General features: G+C 36.7%; 2 protein-coding genes across 5 annotated transcripts in view; one reads left to right on the forward strand and one right to left on the reverse strand.

Moving 5' to 3' along the window:
- The window catches only part of LOC145223821 (calsenilin-like), a 33,526-nt gene extending 20,265 nt beyond the window's left edge, over positions 1 to 13,261 (forward strand). For 3 of the 4 annotated variants that reach the window (XM_080090212.1, XM_080090211.1, XM_080090214.1), the window contains exons 2-7: positions 4,506 to 4,630; positions 6,106 to 6,175; positions 7,267 to 7,337; positions 7,870 to 7,977; positions 8,605 to 8,772; positions 12,696 to 13,261. In XM_080090212.1, coding sequence (XP_079946338.1) covers positions 4,506 to 4,630; positions 6,106 to 6,175; positions 7,267 to 7,337; positions 7,870 to 7,977; positions 8,605 to 8,772; positions 12,696 to 12,743 — 590 coding nt within the window. In that variant the 3' untranslated portion in view covers positions 12,744 to 13,261. Of the gene's footprint in view, positions 1 to 2,807; positions 3,041 to 4,505; positions 4,631 to 6,105; positions 6,176 to 7,266; positions 7,338 to 7,869; positions 7,978 to 8,604; positions 8,773 to 12,695 lie in introns of those variants that run through there. The other variant, XM_080090213.1, reaches the window with a different exon arrangement.
- A 314-nt stretch (positions 13,262 to 13,575) lies between these two features.
- On the reverse strand, positions 13,576 to 20,069 carry LOC145223817 (enolase 4-like). Its single transcript, XM_080090206.1, has 12 exons — positions 19,697 to 20,069; positions 19,512 to 19,640; positions 18,983 to 19,055; positions 18,731 to 18,851; positions 18,167 to 18,353; positions 17,837 to 18,023; positions 17,157 to 17,278; positions 16,442 to 16,606; positions 15,629 to 15,798; positions 14,549 to 14,768; positions 14,135 to 14,253; positions 13,576 to 13,819 (listed from the first exon to the last, which is right to left on the reverse strand). The coding sequence occupies exons 1-12, from the start codon at positions 19,826 to 19,828 to the stop codon at positions 13,699 to 13,701; spliced, it is 1,746 nt and encodes a 581-aa protein (XP_079946332.1). The 5' UTR covers positions 19,829 to 20,069; the 3' UTR covers positions 13,576 to 13,698.
- Between the last annotated feature and the right edge of the window lie 61 nt (positions 20,070 to 20,130).

Consider the following 20,130-nt stretch of genomic DNA (forward strand, 5'->3'; position numbering starts at 1 on the left):
ACCCACTATATCGCGCTCCTCGTCAGCGGAAGATCTTGCTTCGGCAATCTTTCGTTTAAACCGCGCAATGATAGCTATTATGTTGGGAATATCCTGAAAGCTCTGTGAAGATCTGGGCGTCGATATAGCAGCGTTGGCGAAAGGATCGATGTCTTGGTTTCAATTTACCCGAAGTCTCGCAGCCATCGCCCTCTTGCAGGGTTGTACACTCACCCTATCCGTAACCGCTGGCGCCCAACTCATTAATTTTAAATGCTCGCGCTCAGCAGGGCGACTTGCATTGTTTCGAGACCCTCGCTTGTCTGTCCGATTGCCATCTAGACAAAGCTCCTTAACCACGTGCAAAGACATCCTAGTGTTTAGTCGAAGTGCTTATAGTAAAACAGGCTGGTTAGACCCAAATAGAATGTTTTTTTTTCTTCTGAAACAGTGACGTGACCATGCTTGTGACGTCATTGCTTCTGACAATTATATTTCGATACAGTTTCATTTTTTGTGACCTTGAGACTTTGGAAAGCCTAAACTTGCTTAATGTAGGGTTTAATGGAATCAAGAGGCAACAAAACTGATTTTCTAAAAGGTTTAAAAGTTTGTTTAGAAGGCATGTAGTAACAAATCAAGTGCAAATTTTTCATTGAGGCTATAGGATAGGGTGTTTTGCATCTAGTTTACGTAGTTCACCAGTGATCAATACATCTCACTGGCTGGAAAAGCCCGGATTGAATTGATCATGTCTGTTTTTTTCGTTTGGATGTTTTTAATCTGTTGCAGCTTTACTCTGATTAATGTTTTCTAAATGACCGAAGGCATTGAAATGTTCAGAACTAACTCATTTTATCAAACGCTTCACTCTTCACAGTATAAAGGCGATTTGTAGGATGTTTTTGTGACAGAAAAATACTAACACATCCAACTAGTCCACAGCTGAGTTCAAAAGATCAAGTGAGATTTAGAGATAGAATTATTAAGATGTCAGCAATTTTGTTGTTAGAAAAGTTTTTCCGTTTGTTACACAATTAAAAAAAAATAGGAAAGATAAGTTTTAGTTCATGTTAATGTAAGTTTAAATATTTTGAGGCTAATATAGATTTGTTCTGATTCCAGCCGTCGGAAAAGTTGACCTAGTACTTTTACTGATTAGAATGGACCTATCAAGCCCAATGGTGTCATATTGTCCAACTTCGCAATGGTTTTAGGGATTTAAATTTGTACAAACGAAATGCGACCCTAAAATCTATTCCGACGTGGCCCGAGTGCGTGAAATCAATCAACGAACAATAAATCTACGGCTGACAGTCGGTGACTGGTCGTAGGGTCATCCGTTGAATAATTCAATTGCGTGTATATTGAACTGTGTACGAAGGGAGCATAGATAAATTTGTCACAATAACAAGAACATGTTCATGCTATTTCCTGTCGGTTAAATCGAGCACAAAAACACGCCACAATAGCACGCACGTATTGCTGGCTTCTTCGTCTTCACCAGATTAGCATCGATTTTCGGCCCAAATTCGATAAGGGACACCTGCATCTGGTTTTCGTGACTGCTTGTTTCGCTGGCTTACCTTCGGTAATAGATTGGGGCTATTTTCTGGCAGTAAAGCTTTGGCTGTATTGACCTGATAGATCGCTGTACAGCAGGTTTAAAAGTATTTTGACCTGATAGGGTTGGCATCAAAACTAGACTGAGTTAAAGAGTAAATAGAGGTAGAGAGCTTAAACTTGATAACCATTCAAATAGAAAGTTGGGCGATATCTTTTAACTGTGGCCTTACGGATAAATTAAGTATAAAAGGGCGTAAAAAATGTTTCTGTATCTATACATTGACCACAAAAAAATTGTTTGTCAACACAACTTTATTGGAAGTGCACATATAACTTCTAAACGTTTAAATTCACCTATTAAAGTTTTAATGGTGTAATTTTTACCTCATCAAAAAATAAAGCAGCTAACAGCTAGTTCGCTTCAAATCACAATCAGCTATCCAGTTGTGATTAATATGCAGACAGTGCGAGATGTGGTCTAATATAGTGTGATAGACTTATCATTTAAACCGGATGACTACGAAGTTCAGCTTACTTCTTCAGCTTCCCGAGAGAGTGAGAGAAGGCGGGAGCAACGAGACGCAAAAAGCTCGACGTCGGCTTTATATAGCTCGACCTAATGGTTTGCTGGCATCGTTGTCTCAAAGACGACTGAAGTAAGCAGTGAGCTGGTTGCAGTGCAGGTCGAGATTGAATGCTTACCACAAAACAGCGCAGCAGGGTTTAGATCTTTCTGAATAGAAATGATAAAAAATAAACTGAAGAGGTTTTGTGAGTTTATTTAAGTTTCATACCTATAAAACAGAGTAAGTAAAAAGTTGCAAAAAAAGGTGTATTTATCTCTTTTAAACAGAAAAGAAAAGTTTTCATTACAACATGAGTAAAGTACTGAACTTTAGATGTAGTAAATATTTTCATTTTAAATAAATAAAGCTGTATTGGATGTTTATTTTGCATTGTGCTTAGGCAAACTTAAAAACCCTAAAAATATTTTTTGACGAGGTTGAGTTTTTTTACTTTATTTAATCGTTTCTTTATCCCATTTTATTAGAATAGGCATGTTACAGAAGCTACGAAATAATTGTTCAACAAACCGCTGTACACGAGTAAATCAATTTTAACGTTAACCGTTATGACATAGTTGCTAAACTGGCAATAAATTTCTTTTACAGTCCCACACAACTAATCATTGTCATTAAAAACATAGCCACATAAAAATAATGCTTTAGGCTTAAGCTATTCGTCCTTTTGTCTGCAGCGCAAAAACACAGGTGTACATTGAATTATAACTGCCACCCTCGGCGCGTGTGTTTCCTCGAGTCAGAACAGCGCATATTGTGTTCAATGTCGTTTCGTGTTCTTAACATGAGTTTGGCAGCGGACAGTTTATGGGAAACTGAGAAGATCGGGGTAGCTATCACTGCTGCGTGTGTAGTCATGGTTTTATTCAACAGAATGCATCGTTATATTCCCTGCCTCAAGTGTTGGACAAAAGGTATTTTAAAATTTGCGTAACTTACACTTAAAACTGACTTTAAAAAACTTACATATGAATTTGAGGTACTTTTAATAATAGATCTGCTGTTGTTTGCTTCGTGAGTTTTTGTTGTAGCCTATTTTTGACTACCTGTTCCTGTGTAGTTTGATAGCAACTTGGTTTGGGCTGCAATATTTGAAGTACATTTTGGTTGTTTCTTAAAACATCCAGACAGTTTAAACGATTTTTTAAAGAAGGTAGTTTGTTTCATATCAGCACAAGCTTTAAAATATTCCGTGTTTAGATTGTTAAAGGAGGCATGTTTTGACATGATCACCTTGCATACGTTTTAATTCGGTATTCCCTGATGAGAGTCGATTAAATTTGAATACAGTCCGCATTTGCAGGGCTTACCTCATAGTTTGTTTGTTTCAAATCGTTTGATACACTTTCTTTGAAATTAGGTGGTTAGTCGTGACTATGTATATCGATATGAAGTGCTATTTATGTCTCTTGCAATGTTTGTGTCGTTTTAGTTTAGATTTTCAATGCTGGTTTGTATGCTCACAGTCTTTGGTGTAAAGGTGGCCTCGCTTTTCAAAGCATCCGGTTTTTGTCTCGCAGCCTTTTGTTCGGTTGCTCCCACTCAAATATTTCGAATATGGTTTATTTTCTTAAGATCGCTTTCAATTTGTGCTCGCTATTGTCACGCACTCGCCCCAAACGAGTTCTTCCGAATTTGTCGAAGCTCTTGTGTAAATCGAATGACAGAAAAATAACAAAGGAACAAATTCTTTCAACTTCTTACTGACATAGCTGGCTGAAAATGAAAAACAGTTGACTTGCCTTTTGTTTTGATGTTGAAACCTGACATCTGATTATCTGTTTGTCAATTTTCTGCCTTTCTGTGTGTTTGTAACTATCTTTTGACTCTTCTTGTCAGTTGCCATCTGTTTGTTGTTGTATTAAAGCCAGAAGCATGGGCCTTTTAAGCCAAAGATACAGGGACATTTTATCCACTTTTCATGTTGTATTTTGAAGGAAACGAATTCACAATTTGTTGTTTTCTTGAAAAACAAGTCATTTTACATTTGCAAATCTTTTTTTATTTATTTTTATTGGCTATTATGGAAAATCTAACGAACAGTTTTGAGTGCTGTATATCTGCGTTGTTGGTTTAATTTTGAACGCGTCTTTAAAGGCCCTGGTCTCACCGTATGTATTGTTATAAGCAAGTTTTAAATTGTTGTCATTGTCCTTTCCTCAAAACAGTTGGTTTTGTTTATATCGACACCGATTTGAGTTGTTTCAAAACTCGATGTATACGAATATCATTAAGCTGTCAATCAACGACATTGGGATCAAGTAATTTGATCCTTAACACGGACGAATTAGCTTTCGTCGCCTTACTTCAATCTCGCTTATCACGTACACATCATTCGTTAACCTTCGAAACCCACCAATCTTGCTTTTTGCGTTGTAGATGCTGAAGGAACTGAAGTAGAGAGGACGGTCGTACGATACATGCCCGAAAGTATCGACAAACTCCTTTCCATCACTGGATTCGACAAAAACGAACTAAAAACGTTGTACAGAAACTTTAAAAACGTAAGTGAATCCATCAGCAAAAAGCTTGTTTAACATGTTGGGTTTTTGTTGCTGTAAATGTACAGTGATCTGGTAATCGATTTTTCACCTTTTTTGTAAAAGTGTTTGCTGAAGCAGTTTGTTGACATTAGCTCACGTCAGCTCTGTACCGCGGGCAAAGAATTGGTAATGATAAACTTGATGATAATTTGCTTAAACAGGCTTTATTGGTGTCCGCACATTACATATTAATGACAAGAAAATGTGGTGATGATGCATGACTGGGTTGGGTTCTTTAAAACTAGTTTCAGAAAAACTTTTCTGTTTTCTGCTTGGTTAATCATCATGATTTAGACGCAAATTGGATTTAGGCCAATTCAATTTTGTGTGCTAAAGCTTCTTTACCAAACATTCGTTGCATATTGTTCATACTTTAACCCTCTATCTTAGTTGACAATGTTGTTCATACGAAAACGGGCCAAAATTGTATCTGGAGAAGTTTTAAGTACTAAAGCAATAATGCTCTTGTACCAAATAGATTCTTGCAACTCGTACAATAAAGATATATTCCAACAAGGCCAATAGAGTTCACGTTGGTGCTATAAACGGTTTTTGCGACGTTACAAGGCACGTTCAATTTTTTTAAGCTGGTTGAAACAAAACAAAAAGGTTTAGGAAAGGCCACTGAACAACCACAAAATCAAATTAGCTTTGATTGATTGCAATTAGCCGCCGTCACTTCTACTTACTCGACAATTCCCTTGCTCTGATCGATATCAACTCCGTGTTTTGTGCTTGCGCTGATGGGATGGCGATAATGACGAAACTAATCGTGTGCGACGAAACTAATTACACGTTGCATCGATCGACAACCAAATATTTGGTACCAGTCTAAAGTTCAATGGCTGTAAGTTCGAATCCCCACCAAGTAGTGTTACTGCGGTGTTATGTTGGTTATCAAGGCTGATTAAATGACAGTTAACAACAATACGTCTTGCGTGTAAGATGGGTAACCAATGTTTTCTCTAATTTTCCATTGTATTGTCACACATAAAAGCTACCTGAATACACGAGAACCATTGTGAGCAACATTACATGTGCTATATTTTTTTTACCGAAACTTTTTCAATCTTAATGACGAATATAACGGCCCAATTCGTAATTAAACTTATGAAGAGATCCATGTATAGTTTTTCAATCTTCATTGCAGTAAAGCCACGAAAGTAAATATCATTGTAGAAGGGTGCAATAACATGACTGAGAACAGATTTCTGATACAGCCAAAACTACCGTCACCTTTGTTTTGTGACTCTTACCAGAACTCCGAAAACTCAATCTTTAACATTAATGCAGTAATTTTCTTTACGTTCTAAGGGCATTTTCACGTTGAAGGCATAAAAACTAACTTTAAGTGGGAAAATTTAGGCGTTTTGTTTCATGTTGTTTCATTTTGTTCTCATCAACCCGACACTAATACGTTTTGACTTAATTTGCAGGAATGTCCAACGGGAGTTGTAAACGAAGAGAAATTCAAGTCAATCTATTGTCAGTTCTTTCCCAACGGAGGTGAGGGGTCACGCATGATTAGGTACCTGTCACGTGCGTGAAAGGGACATGATTTGTCGATTAGCTTGACACGTGTTTTTGCGTGAGCACGACATTACATGGTTAAATATGTTTTTTTTCCAAACTGGGAGCTAATCCCACGGTTGAAATCACATGCTCACCATAAGGCAGTGGTTATTTTTCAAACCGTGGGTATGGCGGCACAAATTGCAAACATCTTTTCGGAACCGTAATTTAATGAAATTTATTTCATGTATACATGTCAAAAACAAAAGTAATTTGACATCGGAAGTATTCTATTTTTTGCGGACCCAAAAGAACTAATTGGTCGTTTTTTTGTCATCTGTAATATGTTCTACTGAATGTGCTGTGTTGACCTTAATCAAAAACATAAACTATCTACTTCACAATATTTCTTACAACTGTCATCATTTTGATGTTTTATTACAACACTTTTAAGATCTTGCAGCTATATTATTGCAGCATATATTCGGGACCCTTTCAAAACAGCATAGGGGTTATGGAATGATAAACTCGATTTTAAAACACTCCTACCAAACCTACAATCTACATTGTTCATTGATACTACGCCGTTAGATAGTTTAAGGATCCACCAACGTAGTGTTGTGTTTTCGTCGTGATCAGTCGTAAATCCGCCATATTGTCGGTTTCAATCCAACACGAATACTTCACCTTTACTGTGATGTTTTTTTGTCGTTTAGGATATATTTGAAAACTGTTTAATCAATGTGAAAACCACGCTGGCTCTAAACTGCGGGCATATGTCATCCTTCAAAATGGTTGATCGCTGTAAATGCCGATCGATCAGTAAGAGTTGCCAGCAGACCTAAAATTGGGTCCCTAATCGCATTGTAAACACGATCCCATTTCGCCCTGAAAATTGGTGAAAATGCTGCAAAACGAGTGTAAAGTCAGGCCCGACTCAAGGCCGTTTCATTGAAGCTCAAGTTCGAACCCAAACCTGACCTGAAACGTGTGGACCGTATCACGATTCTGGTCTTGGTACTGCCTGTTTTCAACGTGAAGTCCATTTAAGATGTGTGACAACTTAACATTATTCTTATTCACAGATGCAGACATGTACGCTCATCACGTATTTCGCGCTTTCGACCAACAAGAAGAAGGATACGTTAATTTTGAAGTAAGGTTACTACGTTTATAGCTTGGATTTTGCCATACAAAACCGAATTGATATAAAACACCTTTTCTGGATCTGGCATATTGCAATTAACATCTGAATGTGCCGTTTAATTATTGGTAAACTACATAAACGCATTAGAACTGAATCCACAGTACTAAATTTCGTTCACACATAGTTTTATCATCGAAATACACGTTTACAGTACAACCCATACTCTAATTTCTAACTAGTTACTGTTTTTGAGAAAGAGAAGGCGCTTTTAACGTTTTTTTTGTATACGTATAGCTTTAAGCGCATCGTCAAAATCTGTGAGTAAGCAAGATAATAATCGTAAAACTATAGGCAAAACATCCTCACCCGTACAAAATACCAACCAGATATACAACTTAATAATACTGACAGAAGGCGTAAATTTGTATGCCCAAATCTATACTGCCATTAGGTTAATTACAAGTAGCAAGCTGGCTGATTCTATCTTAAAGTTTGAAGAACGAGTATAAATGTACAATTAATTTTTATGTTTATTAACAAGGAATTTGCCATCGGATTGTCATCCTTATTGCGAGGTTCACTGGCTGATCGATTGCATTGGACGTTTCGTCTGTACGACATTAACCACGATGGATTTATCACGAAAGAAGTAAGTGTCGAACCCGTTTGTTTTATAACTAAAATTTCTTGAAGATATATTCAATTGTATTTCATCACCTTGGACTAAGTGATTCTTACCAAAATTCCGTAAAAATTAAAATTCAATCTTAAAACGAACTCCTTCGCCATGATGAGGTTACACCGAACAGGGGGAAATTACTTTGGCCCTACATAAACTTGTGGACATTTTTGTCAAATTGAAAAAAATCGTTAAGAATTTTAGATGCTAATTTCCCAGTCAGCTTTTTTCGCGACCCTATTGAAATAAAGTAAGATAAACAAGCTGTTATTAAACAAAAAAAGGTAACACCCAAGTTTTGTTTGTTTAAATCTTATATGTTCGACACTACTTAAACTAAGTATTTTTTCGTTTCCTCACTTCTTATTATACAAACGATCTGTCAACTTATTGACCAAAATTCAAAACGGCTGGGATAAAGGCAGGTCGAAACATAAACTATAGTGTTTGGGAATTGTAAAACTATAAGTAAAAATATAGTGCTTCACTTATGCATGTTGACCAGTTGTTATGCCGAGTGTTTGGGGAAAAAAATTCCTCATGTTGTTATTGTTTAGCAAGGTGGCATAACGTTTACAGACATATTTATATGTTTAGGAAATGATCGATATACTGAAGTCGATATATCTTATGCTGGGAAAATTTGTTGATCCAGCAGTCACTGAGGAAAGTTACATCGTTCATGCCGAGAAAATTTTTACACAGCTCGATCTGAACCAGGACGGAATTGTTACAATGGACGAGTTTTGTGAAACGTGTGCGAAGGTACGTAAGTCCATAGGTTCAGGGTTCAAACCCGCCAGTTGGTGCTTGCTTTAATTTTTAGTTTTTTAAGTTTTGATCGATTGTATTTGTGCAAAATCTTGCTCGCACTCAGAAAAAAATGGTTGAATTAAAATTTAGGCACTAAAATCTACATCATAAATCACGGCTTGCCAGCGCAGTTAAGAGGTACTATATCGCAATACATGGGTCTTTCAAGCATTCCCATGCTGCTGACGTAGGTTAGCATAATCTAGCCTGTGGTGGGATTCAAATAAGATACATATGTGTTGGTAATAAGCAACAAAATATTGTTTGATCTATCCAAATTCAACCTAAAGTATTGGCTATATACCATCTTTGATCATACCATCTCATACACACGTAAAATACACTTTGTGTGAAAACGAACTTTATAAATTTATCGAAATACGCCTTAACCTCAAACGTCTAGAGTTTACATTTTTAATCAACAATTCCTGTGCCTATTGCGAGGCGGTGTGATCGTCGTAAAGCCGGTTTTGGCATTGCATTACTTGAACCGTCATTCGATTGACGTTTAGTGGTCGCACTCCTCAACATTTCGTCATATTGTGACATCATATTGACAGCAGCAAATCGTGAATTGGAAGGTCGCTTTAAATTATTTATGCCCCTCCCCTATTTTGTTGAAACTTAAAACTTGGCATACTGCAATATAAATCTAATCACACGCAACCACATTTGTTTGTATGGGTGCATTTTTTCGGCTTTTTGTTAAAATTAGGTTTAATCCTACACTTTGGTGTTTTTTTACGGAATTTATTTCGATATTATAACTCTCCCTGTCATATTTTGTGATTGTCATGACGCATTTGCAATTGTGAATCCTAATCCGTCTTAACCTCGAAAGGTTGGCGGTTCAAGCCCAGTCAGTCGCTTGTTTTGTTTCATTTATCAAGGTTTCGCGGCATTGCACCGAACCAATCATGTCGTATTCAAATAGACCGATTTAGACTATCCTACCAACCATTTTCTGCTACGTGAAGAGGTGTCATTAGTTTTCCCCTATGAGTCGCATTTGTTACTCAAAAGTTTTCAGGTTACTCAATACTGTTTACTGCACTTTTTGAATTATTTAAATCCTGTTTACTAAATAACTTCATGGATCGAGTCCTTGGGTTTCTCCTTAACCACTTCTTACTCGTTCAAAGCAGTTTTGGCCAAACATGTCTCGGAAAACGACAAAGCTGACAAATTTCCGCCAAAAACTTCTTCCATGTGTTTGTAAAGAGGTTGTGTTGAGTTAGAGAACTTCTAAAAGGGGCCGCAAAGTAAAAAAAAGGTTGAGAACCACTGTCATAGTGTATTTAAAAATGGTATTAATTCCGTTTTAAGTCATCAAATCAGCTATTATTGCATACTAAAATACAACAAAATATTTCAGTATTGTTTGGCTGATCACAATGAATTTCAAGTTAAATGCACCACACACGAGTGATGTGGAGTCTTAAGCATTCAGAAAAGTCTACAAAGACTCGGTATTTATAGTTTACCACCAGAAGGTCAAGTGGCAGAGGAATCGTTACATTGATCGTAAATGCACCATCCAAGCTCTATTACTTAACTCTTTCGTCTTTTCCCTTGATCCAGAAGTGAAGCATAATTGCCCGCAAAAGTCTCTGAAAAAATCTTCTACTTATATGCAATGTTGATGTCAGCAGGGTCTGCTAGATTTCAATCGGAAACTTTTTGTTTTTAAAGACTGCAAAATATTTTGTACTTGTTACTATGGTGGCATATACACTAACTGGTTGATTTTTTTATTTTAATTTGCGTTGTATTTAAAAATTTTAGGGTCTTTAGAATTATATCAGACCTGTTCAAATGAATACCCAAGCAAAAAAAAACTCCATTTACCCTTCGCATCTTTGCTCTGTTATATAGTTTTGGCATATGCACTAAATCGTTTATCCGTTTTATTTAGCATTTTTCGGATGTTTAGAATTTTATCAGACCCAGAATGCAAATGAACAGCAAATCAAAAAAGTCTATCTTTTCCCTAGCCTTCACAAACATCCTAACACTAGGAAATAAAAATTTTCAAGCGAAAAACGTCGAAACAACCAAACAACGTCTTGTCGCATAAAATATTTATTAGACACGCGAATCTTGCTTGTTAGGCGTCGAAGTCTTGTCTGCCATCGCCCTTTTCCACTCCTTGTTCGGTCCAAACACTGTGACAGCTTCGTAAACTAAACGAAACCACAAAAATGAAGCCCAAGTTAATGCACAAGGTTCACTATCGTCAAACTACGTACTATGACGCCATCAGAACTCTGAAGTTACTGGTTTCGCTAAATCGTTGCGTAAACTTAATGTATAAAAGTAACATGTGTACAACATAGAACTTTGGAAATAAGGAAAAGCTATTTTCAACTATTTGAAAGAAAAATTAAAGAAGAAGGGAGTCGTACTTTTTTTCTCTTTGTGTCAAAATCGTGCTGACAAGGCGGTGGCATGAAGAAACCCTAATCCAGTTATTAGCCGTCCCCACATCCTGTGACACACCACAAGCCATTAATATTAACGAATCTGTCTGCACGACATTATGCAGGATTTGGGGAAAATGAACCTTTTTGTGTTTTGTGATGTTGTGTTGTGGCTTTATGCTCCCTTCACCTGTCATGAAATTCTTGTTTATTGATAAATTTTCTGTTTGTGTGACACTCTGACAGTAAGGTTGCGACAATTATTGATTTGTTCTTAAAATATCTGCATAAAGGGTATTAATTAACCCAACATTTCGAAAAACCTGGAGACTTCATCAGGAAAACACGAAAAATATATTCCTGGTGAAACTGTTTAAATGTTTAAAAAATGTATTTTTTATCAAAACATTGTATAGTAAAATTACCACCTTTTTTTCCTTTAATGGCATTTTTGTCCCTAGTAAAGCATTTGTTTAAGTTCATGAGTATTGTGAACATAGCATATGAAGTGGTAAATTATGGAGATGATGGCAAAGAACCCTGCGACAGAACATATCATTCGGACGTTTTTCCTGGTACTAACAGAAGTTCCATATATCTTGATAAACGTTAACAACTCCAATCATGGCATCGAAAATAAACAAAATTATTTGATTTAATACAAAATGTTTTGAGTAAGTCAGTCATGTTATCAGAAATAAGTTACCAGAAATGTTGGAATTGCTTTACCACTTTTTATTTTCCTTATCTTTCTGGACAAACAGCTGTTCAACAAGCATATAAACCTGTTCAGCACAGTACTGCAGTACTTCAAACTGTTTCAAGTCTTGTACAAATCCGACAGCGTTATAATAATAATCCACGCAAGCGTTTATGCGTGTGACCACACGTCGGCACCAGGGAGTTTGCTGCACAGAATTGCGGTTAATCACCAAGTTATTTCGGGTGTGCGCTCCTAATGCTGCGCAATGCCTTCCATCTGTTTCATTCCAATCTCACGGTTTAAACTAGTTTGGAACAAAGCTTGTGCAAAGAGTAACATCAAGGGCTTATGATTTTTTGTGGAACTAAACTTTTGTAAAACCTATGCATTTAGTTTCCCCTAACTCACTTCTTTTAATGTAGATGACTTCTTTCAATCAATACGTGCTCACCATTTTTGACGCATTTGTTCAAAATAGCCTTTATCTTTTTCCAGTCAGCTTTTGTGTTTGACCTTGCAAAGTTATGCGCACAAGATTGATATGTAGCTCTTGTATGCATTGGACACATTTAGTGCAAATGTTTTAATAACCAGTTTTAATATCATCATTAACAAATTCTAAAGAACTTAAACCTGTGCATTATGAGATAATTTTGTTGTGGCGTTTCTTTTTAAACCTAGGTATAGAGGTGAAATATAAAACGCAACCTGTATTTTTTTACATTCACCTAACATTCTCTCATCTTCTTTAGGACGAGTCGATCATCCACTCTATGAGCATCTTCGACAAAGCGATGTAAAATGAAGAAACAAAACACCACAAGTAGTTGAAGGTGATACCTCGGGATGAAGCTCTCCAGCGCCACTCAACGGACAATAGCAAGGAGGATATTAGTCGCTTGGGGGCGCTGCATCGTTTTACGCCGAAAGCTGTGAATTTTATGATTTCGCTGTCGGCCTTTGTATGACAAACTTGCACTGGGTGACCATTTAATCTTGCTTTAATATCATCAAGCAATAGACATCGTATGCACCATAATTATGAAACTTATTTTACGCTTTGTAACAAAGGGCATGGTTTGTTTCTATTATCTGTGCTTAAAAGTGAACGGTATCCGTTAAGTTTCTTCTCTCTAGTGCACCCTAGTGTTAAATCCGTGAAATATTTAAACATAAAACGTGAAAACAAATCTCATAAGGACCAATAAAACTCAAATTGTCGCATTATGGTTATAACATTTTGTCGTTACATTGAACTACGTGAGATCAAATTGTTGATTGTTATGCGTTTTTTTGTAGAATATATTATTTTCCTTTTTTACTGTGTGAGCTTGTTACCGATAAAATTAAAAATTGACGTAACCAGATTAATTTGACGTAACTTAAACATTGGAGTTATATGACTTGAAATCAGTTGTATCGAAAATCTTTAATGATATCTGCAAGACTTCCATTAAAACCGGTTTGGAGGTTCGGTAGGAAGCAGAAACCGGCCAGAACCAGTTTGAAAATGGAATATTTCGGCGAAAACCCACCCAAAACCAGAGTTTTCTTTAATTCTGCCGTAGATTGTGATTTTCAACCTATTTTTATCTGAGATTATTTTTTCGCTGCAAAAAAACACAAGTTGCCTTTTTTCACGAAACTTTAGTACGCAAATACGCAAAGCATCATTAACCGACGAAAAGTAAAAAAAACAAGCTAGTTTATAAAATATCACAGTAAAACGAAATAATATTTCAACATCAAAAGTCTTCATTTTTTCTTGGCTTTGAAATCAGGTGAAGACTGGATGACATCTGGCTCATCGTCGCTCCCTGGCGCCGCTGGTGGTGGCTTGATAACGGGAAAAGTAAATTTCGAACGTTGTTGTAATCTGCACCACAGAAAATGTATAAACATATGATGTACGTGTTTGTTCACTACATCGTTCCCAGCAATTTGTTTTAGTTCTTGTAATCACGAACTTTGTGCAGGCAGAATGCGAACAAGTCACAACAGAATGATAGGACGTTGAAAGGGTTTTCCTACTTTACTGACCCTGCTGAATGTGTCCATAAAAACCTACGTTAAGTCTTTGTGCCAGTGCCAATATCGTATATGTATATATATGTGTTTGTGTCTGCGTTTCGTTGGTCTACCTCTTCGAAAATGTTTTTTGTGTAGCTGTTTGGTCAATATTTAAACTTACCTGAACTTATCGTTGTTTTTGATAAGTCTCTCTATCTCCACCAAACGGTTGATTCTGGCCGTGTTTTCACCTCGGCAGGGGGCGCCAAACACAACTACATCCGCTCCCAAACCTACGCCCTGAAAAAAAAACAATATACACAATGACCCAAGAGAACTGGCAGTAAACTATAGATAAATTAAAGGGCCAGGACTTTTGGTTTTAGGCTACAGTTTGGTTAAAACGAATTTCATTCAGACCTGAACTGACACTAGGCCACATTTGTATCGCACCTTCACCTTTTTTGGAACTAAGAGCGCTTTATTTCAGGTTTCGGGCCAAATTTTGTGTTCTCCCTTACAACATTGAGGCAAAGATTGGGTCAAATCTTACTTCTTTGCATATAAACGAGTAATTGGACTTTTCGTTTCTTACCAAGTCTGTGTAAGACTCCTCCGCAGCGTCTCCTGGTGGAGAGCGCAACACGGCCACACGATGTCGCGCTTGCAGGTCTCCGGTGATTCGCGCCAGATCAGAACACGTGACTCGCCCGCCGTTGCTAATAACAACGCCGCTTGAGTTTCGCGCGTCCAACATGTTGGCGGTGAGCGAATGCAACGGTCCCATCACGTGATCACTGCCCAGAACGAAACATCTGCGAAATGGGAAAATATATTTAGGATGTGGTTTAGGCCCGAAAGTTTGATTGACAGGTCTAAACATTGAAGTCTTAGAAAAGACCAAGACAACACAACAAACAATTGGTTTTGAACAAAAGCGTTTTTGGGCTGTTTGACATTAGGTCAGGTCCAGAAACTGCTTAGCTTGTTAATTTTATTCAAAGAAACACTGACACAGAGTGTAAAGTCAGGTCGAATCAAGCCCATTTTTATTTATGAAACCCAAGCCCGAACCCGGTCCGACTTACAACGGTCCACGGCCCTGGTAAGTCATTGGTTTTGAAACAATTGCTTATCTGTGTTGCATTAGGCAAAGAATAGTGCATGGAGTAAAGCAGCAAATTTCACCATTCTTTAAGGTGTTCATTACATGTTGAATAGCTGTATCACAAAATTGTATACGTATTGCAATAATTAAATGGTTTGACAAAATGCTGAGTATACGGTGGTTTCTATTAATTGTGAAGACCAAAGGGCAATGGTTATGAAACTGACAAAGCACTCTTACGAACTTATCACATTTGCGTGCTAAACGCTGTTGATTTGACACTAATTTGCATGTTTACTTGATATTGATTTTGGAAACCAATAAGATCGAAATGAGGTTAGAACTTTGCCAAGCACATCCACATTTTATTATGAAGCCATTAAACTTAAATGAGAATTGAACTTAGCACAAAACGTGTACAAGTGGAATCACTAAGCCAAGTGCTGAATTACGAATTACTTCACTATGGTCAACAAATGTCTCAGAAAGGAAACCTGTGTGTTACTCAACCGCCATAATCCAAATAATGTTTAAAAACGAGTTGTTATTTCAATAATCCTTGCTTACTTTTCGCTGACAGCCTCGCACAATTTCGGCCACTGCTCTCTGTCTTCCTTGCGGAGAGGATCAATAATCATAATCACTGCTGGGTAGCGTGATAGAGCATCTCTGTATACATCACAAATCTCGTCGGCTGACTTTAAAGTGCCCGTTGCAATCTCATATTTTCCTTTGTCCTAAAAAAATAGTAAAAATTCTAATTAACTAACCGAAACCACTGGAACATATACAAATCTTACATAAAGCTTGTATATGGTAAATTGTTACGGTAAAGTAAAATTGGTAAAATCGCTGTGGTCATCGTCTGTCCAAGGACAGCAATTAATATAAACGAGTTCTCCTGTTTTGGTTTAAACAAATGTGAAGGAGGCATACAAGTTTTTAACTGACAAACATATTCCAATATAAAAACATAGAGCCAATACATGATAAGCTGCAGACAGTGTACACTGTTTCGACTTATATGGTCATATCAGTGCAGCTGTTGATGATATGATCTGATGTAGCCACCTTACGGCACTCCAGTTTGTTGGGAGTAATAGGCTAAAAAAGCTATATGTCTCACCTAATCTGTTCGATGCCACAATTGGGAATAAACGACAGAGGAAACTGCCTCACAATGAACCAGTAATTGTTTGAGAACTAAATCTATTTCAAATATTGAAATTTGAAACACCCCCCTTTCCCCACAAAGAAGTATAAACATCGCTTTCACTGCATGATTTGGCAAAAACACTAATCAAAAAACTCCGACCAAGAACCAGTTTTCGGTATCTTTTCACAGACTGAAACAAAACATATTTATCTATGTCGACTCACATAGTCAAATATTTCGTGTGCTGAGATGGAAAGACCGATAAAAACATCTTGTGCTGGTGTCAGACCTGCTGCGTTGATCGCCTCAAGCACGACGTCTAGAGGTTGTTCTATTTTATCATAGGTCGGTTGAAATCCTCCGCTTGTCCCAGTTGGCACACCACTGCTCTGCAATTTTATAAACAGAAATACATCTTGTATCCAGTTTATGGAAAAATATTGTGTAGATGTATGTGTAGGGAACATTTTTTCCCTTTTTCAAAAAAATAAAACATGAAAAAACATTAGTTTAAAGCAGTAGTTCTCAAACTTTCGTGGACCGTGGTCCCCTAAAAGTAACTTTTTGGTCTCGTGGCCCCCTTCAAGTAATCCTGTAAGTCCTGTGGCCCCCTTTATAAAAAAAATAAAATGGCAACCTGTGTTGGAATTACACAAATAAGTAGTTGTAATATGAGACAGGTACACTATTACAAGCAAATTTGATTAAAGCCACCAAGACTTCATAGCTGCAAGACTTGACTTAAAGCAAAGAAAACTAACAATGCTTCGTTTTAGAGCCTACAATCAATATGTCATGATAAAAAGCCAGGTTTTTCTGTACAGCAAAGGTGTTGACGACCACATATATTAAAGCAGCTGACAGGAGACCTAACAAAGCACCTATCTAAATCAGAATTTAGTGTTATTAATTTCCCAGCACAAAACCTCATGTACTTACCGCTTTTGCTGAGAGAATTTTTCCAAGACTCTTGTGAACTTTATTAAGTTTTTCACATGATTCTTGAGAACTCCAGTTTGGCTTGCCAATAATAAACAGGTTCTTGATGAGGTTTAATTTTCCTACAAAATGTGTTTAGTTTACATCATTCACATCCCAAAATCCCCAAGGTATAGAGTAGAATCATATAGATCAGTGCAAACTGCGGTCCGTGGGCCAAATGCGGTCCTTGAATAAAGGTTGTGCGGCCCGCAGAGACGCTTGGAATGCAAATGTACTGACAAACGAGTCCAACTATTTTGTATTTTTGAGCAGATTAATGCGCCTGATGCTATTTTACTGAGACCAGGTAATATGTGGCTGGAATCAAATGCGAATTTTACTTGTAGTTGAACATATTTGGTAGGCAACAAAGTAAAATCACCTTGTGTTATACACAGGTGCGGCCCGCGATCTAATTTTGGCCATTGTATTTGGCCCAACGGTAACAAAGGTTGCACACCCCTGATATAGATTAAACTTCGACATTTTTTCTCAGAAATGAACAGTAAAAACAATATACACACTTATCACAAACAACCTAATAATTTCTTTTTTCTTTGTTAAATAAAGGTTATGTCAACTTAAAATGTTTGCAAAAACTTTAACAATATGGTTTTGCACATTGTGGTTTGTCTTACCGGGTGCAGTTTTTCCTCCACTGAAAACAACCATAGCAGGTGTTGGCATTGTGATGTCGTAAACACCTTTCTCACTGGAGTCAGACATCGTTAACGAGTGATGTAAATGTTCAAACAAAGGTTTGTCCTGACAATTTGCAGCAGCTTTTGCAACAGCCAATGATGACACACTAGCTGACGTGCAACCCTGAAAATAAAAATTTCCGAATTTAAATACATCCCATTTGATATGAAAAGGAAAGTTATCATTCAGCTATTGTTATTGTTGTTAATGACATCCTCATAATATCTTCATACATGTTTAAAACAGTACAGTCAATTTATATTTACCATCATTCGATTTTCAAGTGGCTCTTTAGGTGGCACTGGTTTGTCCGAGGGTTTTCCAGTTTTGTTTTTTGCAGATGCTTTCTTTTTCTTGCCACTGGATGGGGTCGGTGTTCTATTGGGACTGCCCTCATTGGATTTTGTTTCTGTTTCTTTGGACAAACTTCTCTCTACATCATTTACCCAATCACTGCAATCATATTGATAGTTAGCAAAGATGACTAAAAACAACCACCAATGTATTACCCACAAAATTTTGGGGCAGTTTAAGACAGTGGTTATGCACTTGTAAAAAATTTGTTTCCAAAATCTTTATTTTGAAATTCATTGTTGCCTTGTTCTGTGATAGCTTGTCTAAACCTACTGAAAAGTTTTTTTATATTTTTTATCTGAAAGGAGGTTGAGTTTCCTAATCACAGAATATAAATATAATACATAGATTTACCTCTTGGAGAAAGTTTTTTAGCAGAAAAAATAGTTAAGCTTTTTGTTTTTTGTTTATAAAGTTTCAATGTGGGCATCTACTATAATGAACATCTAACAGTTTCAATTTTACATGTTACACACCTGATGGTTCTGTCAATTAGAAGTTGGTTAATTAGTGGAATTCCGCTTAGTTTTGATGTGAGATCTTCAGTAAGTTTTGAAACATTCGCTGTGGCAACTTCAGAAATAGTTGGAATTGAATCTGGAATATAAATAATTGAGCTGTAAGGATATATTATCAAACTAGCTTTAAGATAACCAAACAAACAACAAATTGAAATTGCACATGTCCTATAGTTTCAAAGTGCTTAAACAAATAGCAAAAGCACAGACCTCCACTTCCTTCCATTTGTCCAAGAATATTGGTCATTTCTTTGTCCAAAGACATTGATACTTCAGACAGAAGCTATATGTAAACCACACATAAAAAGCTGTTGTAATACTAAAAGTATTTAACTTTATTACAAGTGGTACTAGTAACCCATTTCTTAACAAAAATTGCCCAATTTAAATGCACTCTTCTAATTCAACAAAACTAAGATAAAGTCAGATTTAGAAGTAAAAATATTTATAAGTTGAAAGAAACCAATGAGGTAAAGTAGATCATTTCATAGATGATTTATGTTCGTTGCAGTTTGCATGAAAAATGATATATATGATATGCAGGAAAATCTGTTAGTTAATTGCAGAAACTATTAGTTAATTGACATGAAATTAACCAGAATTGTTTTTATCATGACATAGCTTAGAAATCATATGTATAGTATTTGTTTGCATGCACTTGACATATTAATAGATGTATAGGACTTTTTGGGTACAGTTAAAGCATTAGAAAACGCAAATAGTTGGACCACTTGCTTACCTTGTCATGGTTTTTAACTGTTCCATAAACTTGACATAGCACAGCAGGGTTGCCAGCACTATCCAAAACCTCTGAACCATTAGAATGTGCAAAAACTGGGCTCACAGCAAAACCACTAAAGTACTCAGCCTATAGCAAATCACAACATAAATGTAAAAAAGGTGAGAATTTAATTGCATTCTTACCAAACGTCCATAAACATCCTTCGGATTTTCAAAAAACATTGAGTTGAGAATTTCTTCCAGTCGCTCAGGGACTTTATTTTCAGCATAAAAATCCGCTGCTTGCTGTTTCAAATCATTAGTTTCATTTGCCATTCTTTTCTTAACACTAAAAACCTTAATATTCAAGTTACAGCACTTGGGTGTTTGTTTGTACTGTTTGAAAAAACTTTAGCTAGCGAGCGTGTGGTGCATAGCAACAAAGCGCCATAAAAATCACCAAAATGTGTTCGAACTGGTGTGAGAATATTGCTGACTTTGTCTCCGATCTCCGCTTTCAATTCGTTTGATCTGCATGGGCGAAAGCTTGGAGTTAACTTTAATATAAAGCCTCATGCGGTGACTGATGGACTTCCATGTTCTTAGAATGAAGGAGTGACAGTCAGTAAACGTTTAAC

This window comes from Phallusia mammillata, chromosome 4 (assembly GCF_965637545.1).
Source record: "Phallusia mammillata chromosome 4, kaPhaMamm4.hap1.1, whole genome shotgun sequence".
Lineage (NCBI taxonomy): Eukaryota > Metazoa > Chordata > Ascidiacea > Phlebobranchia > Ascidiidae > Phallusia > Phallusia mammillata.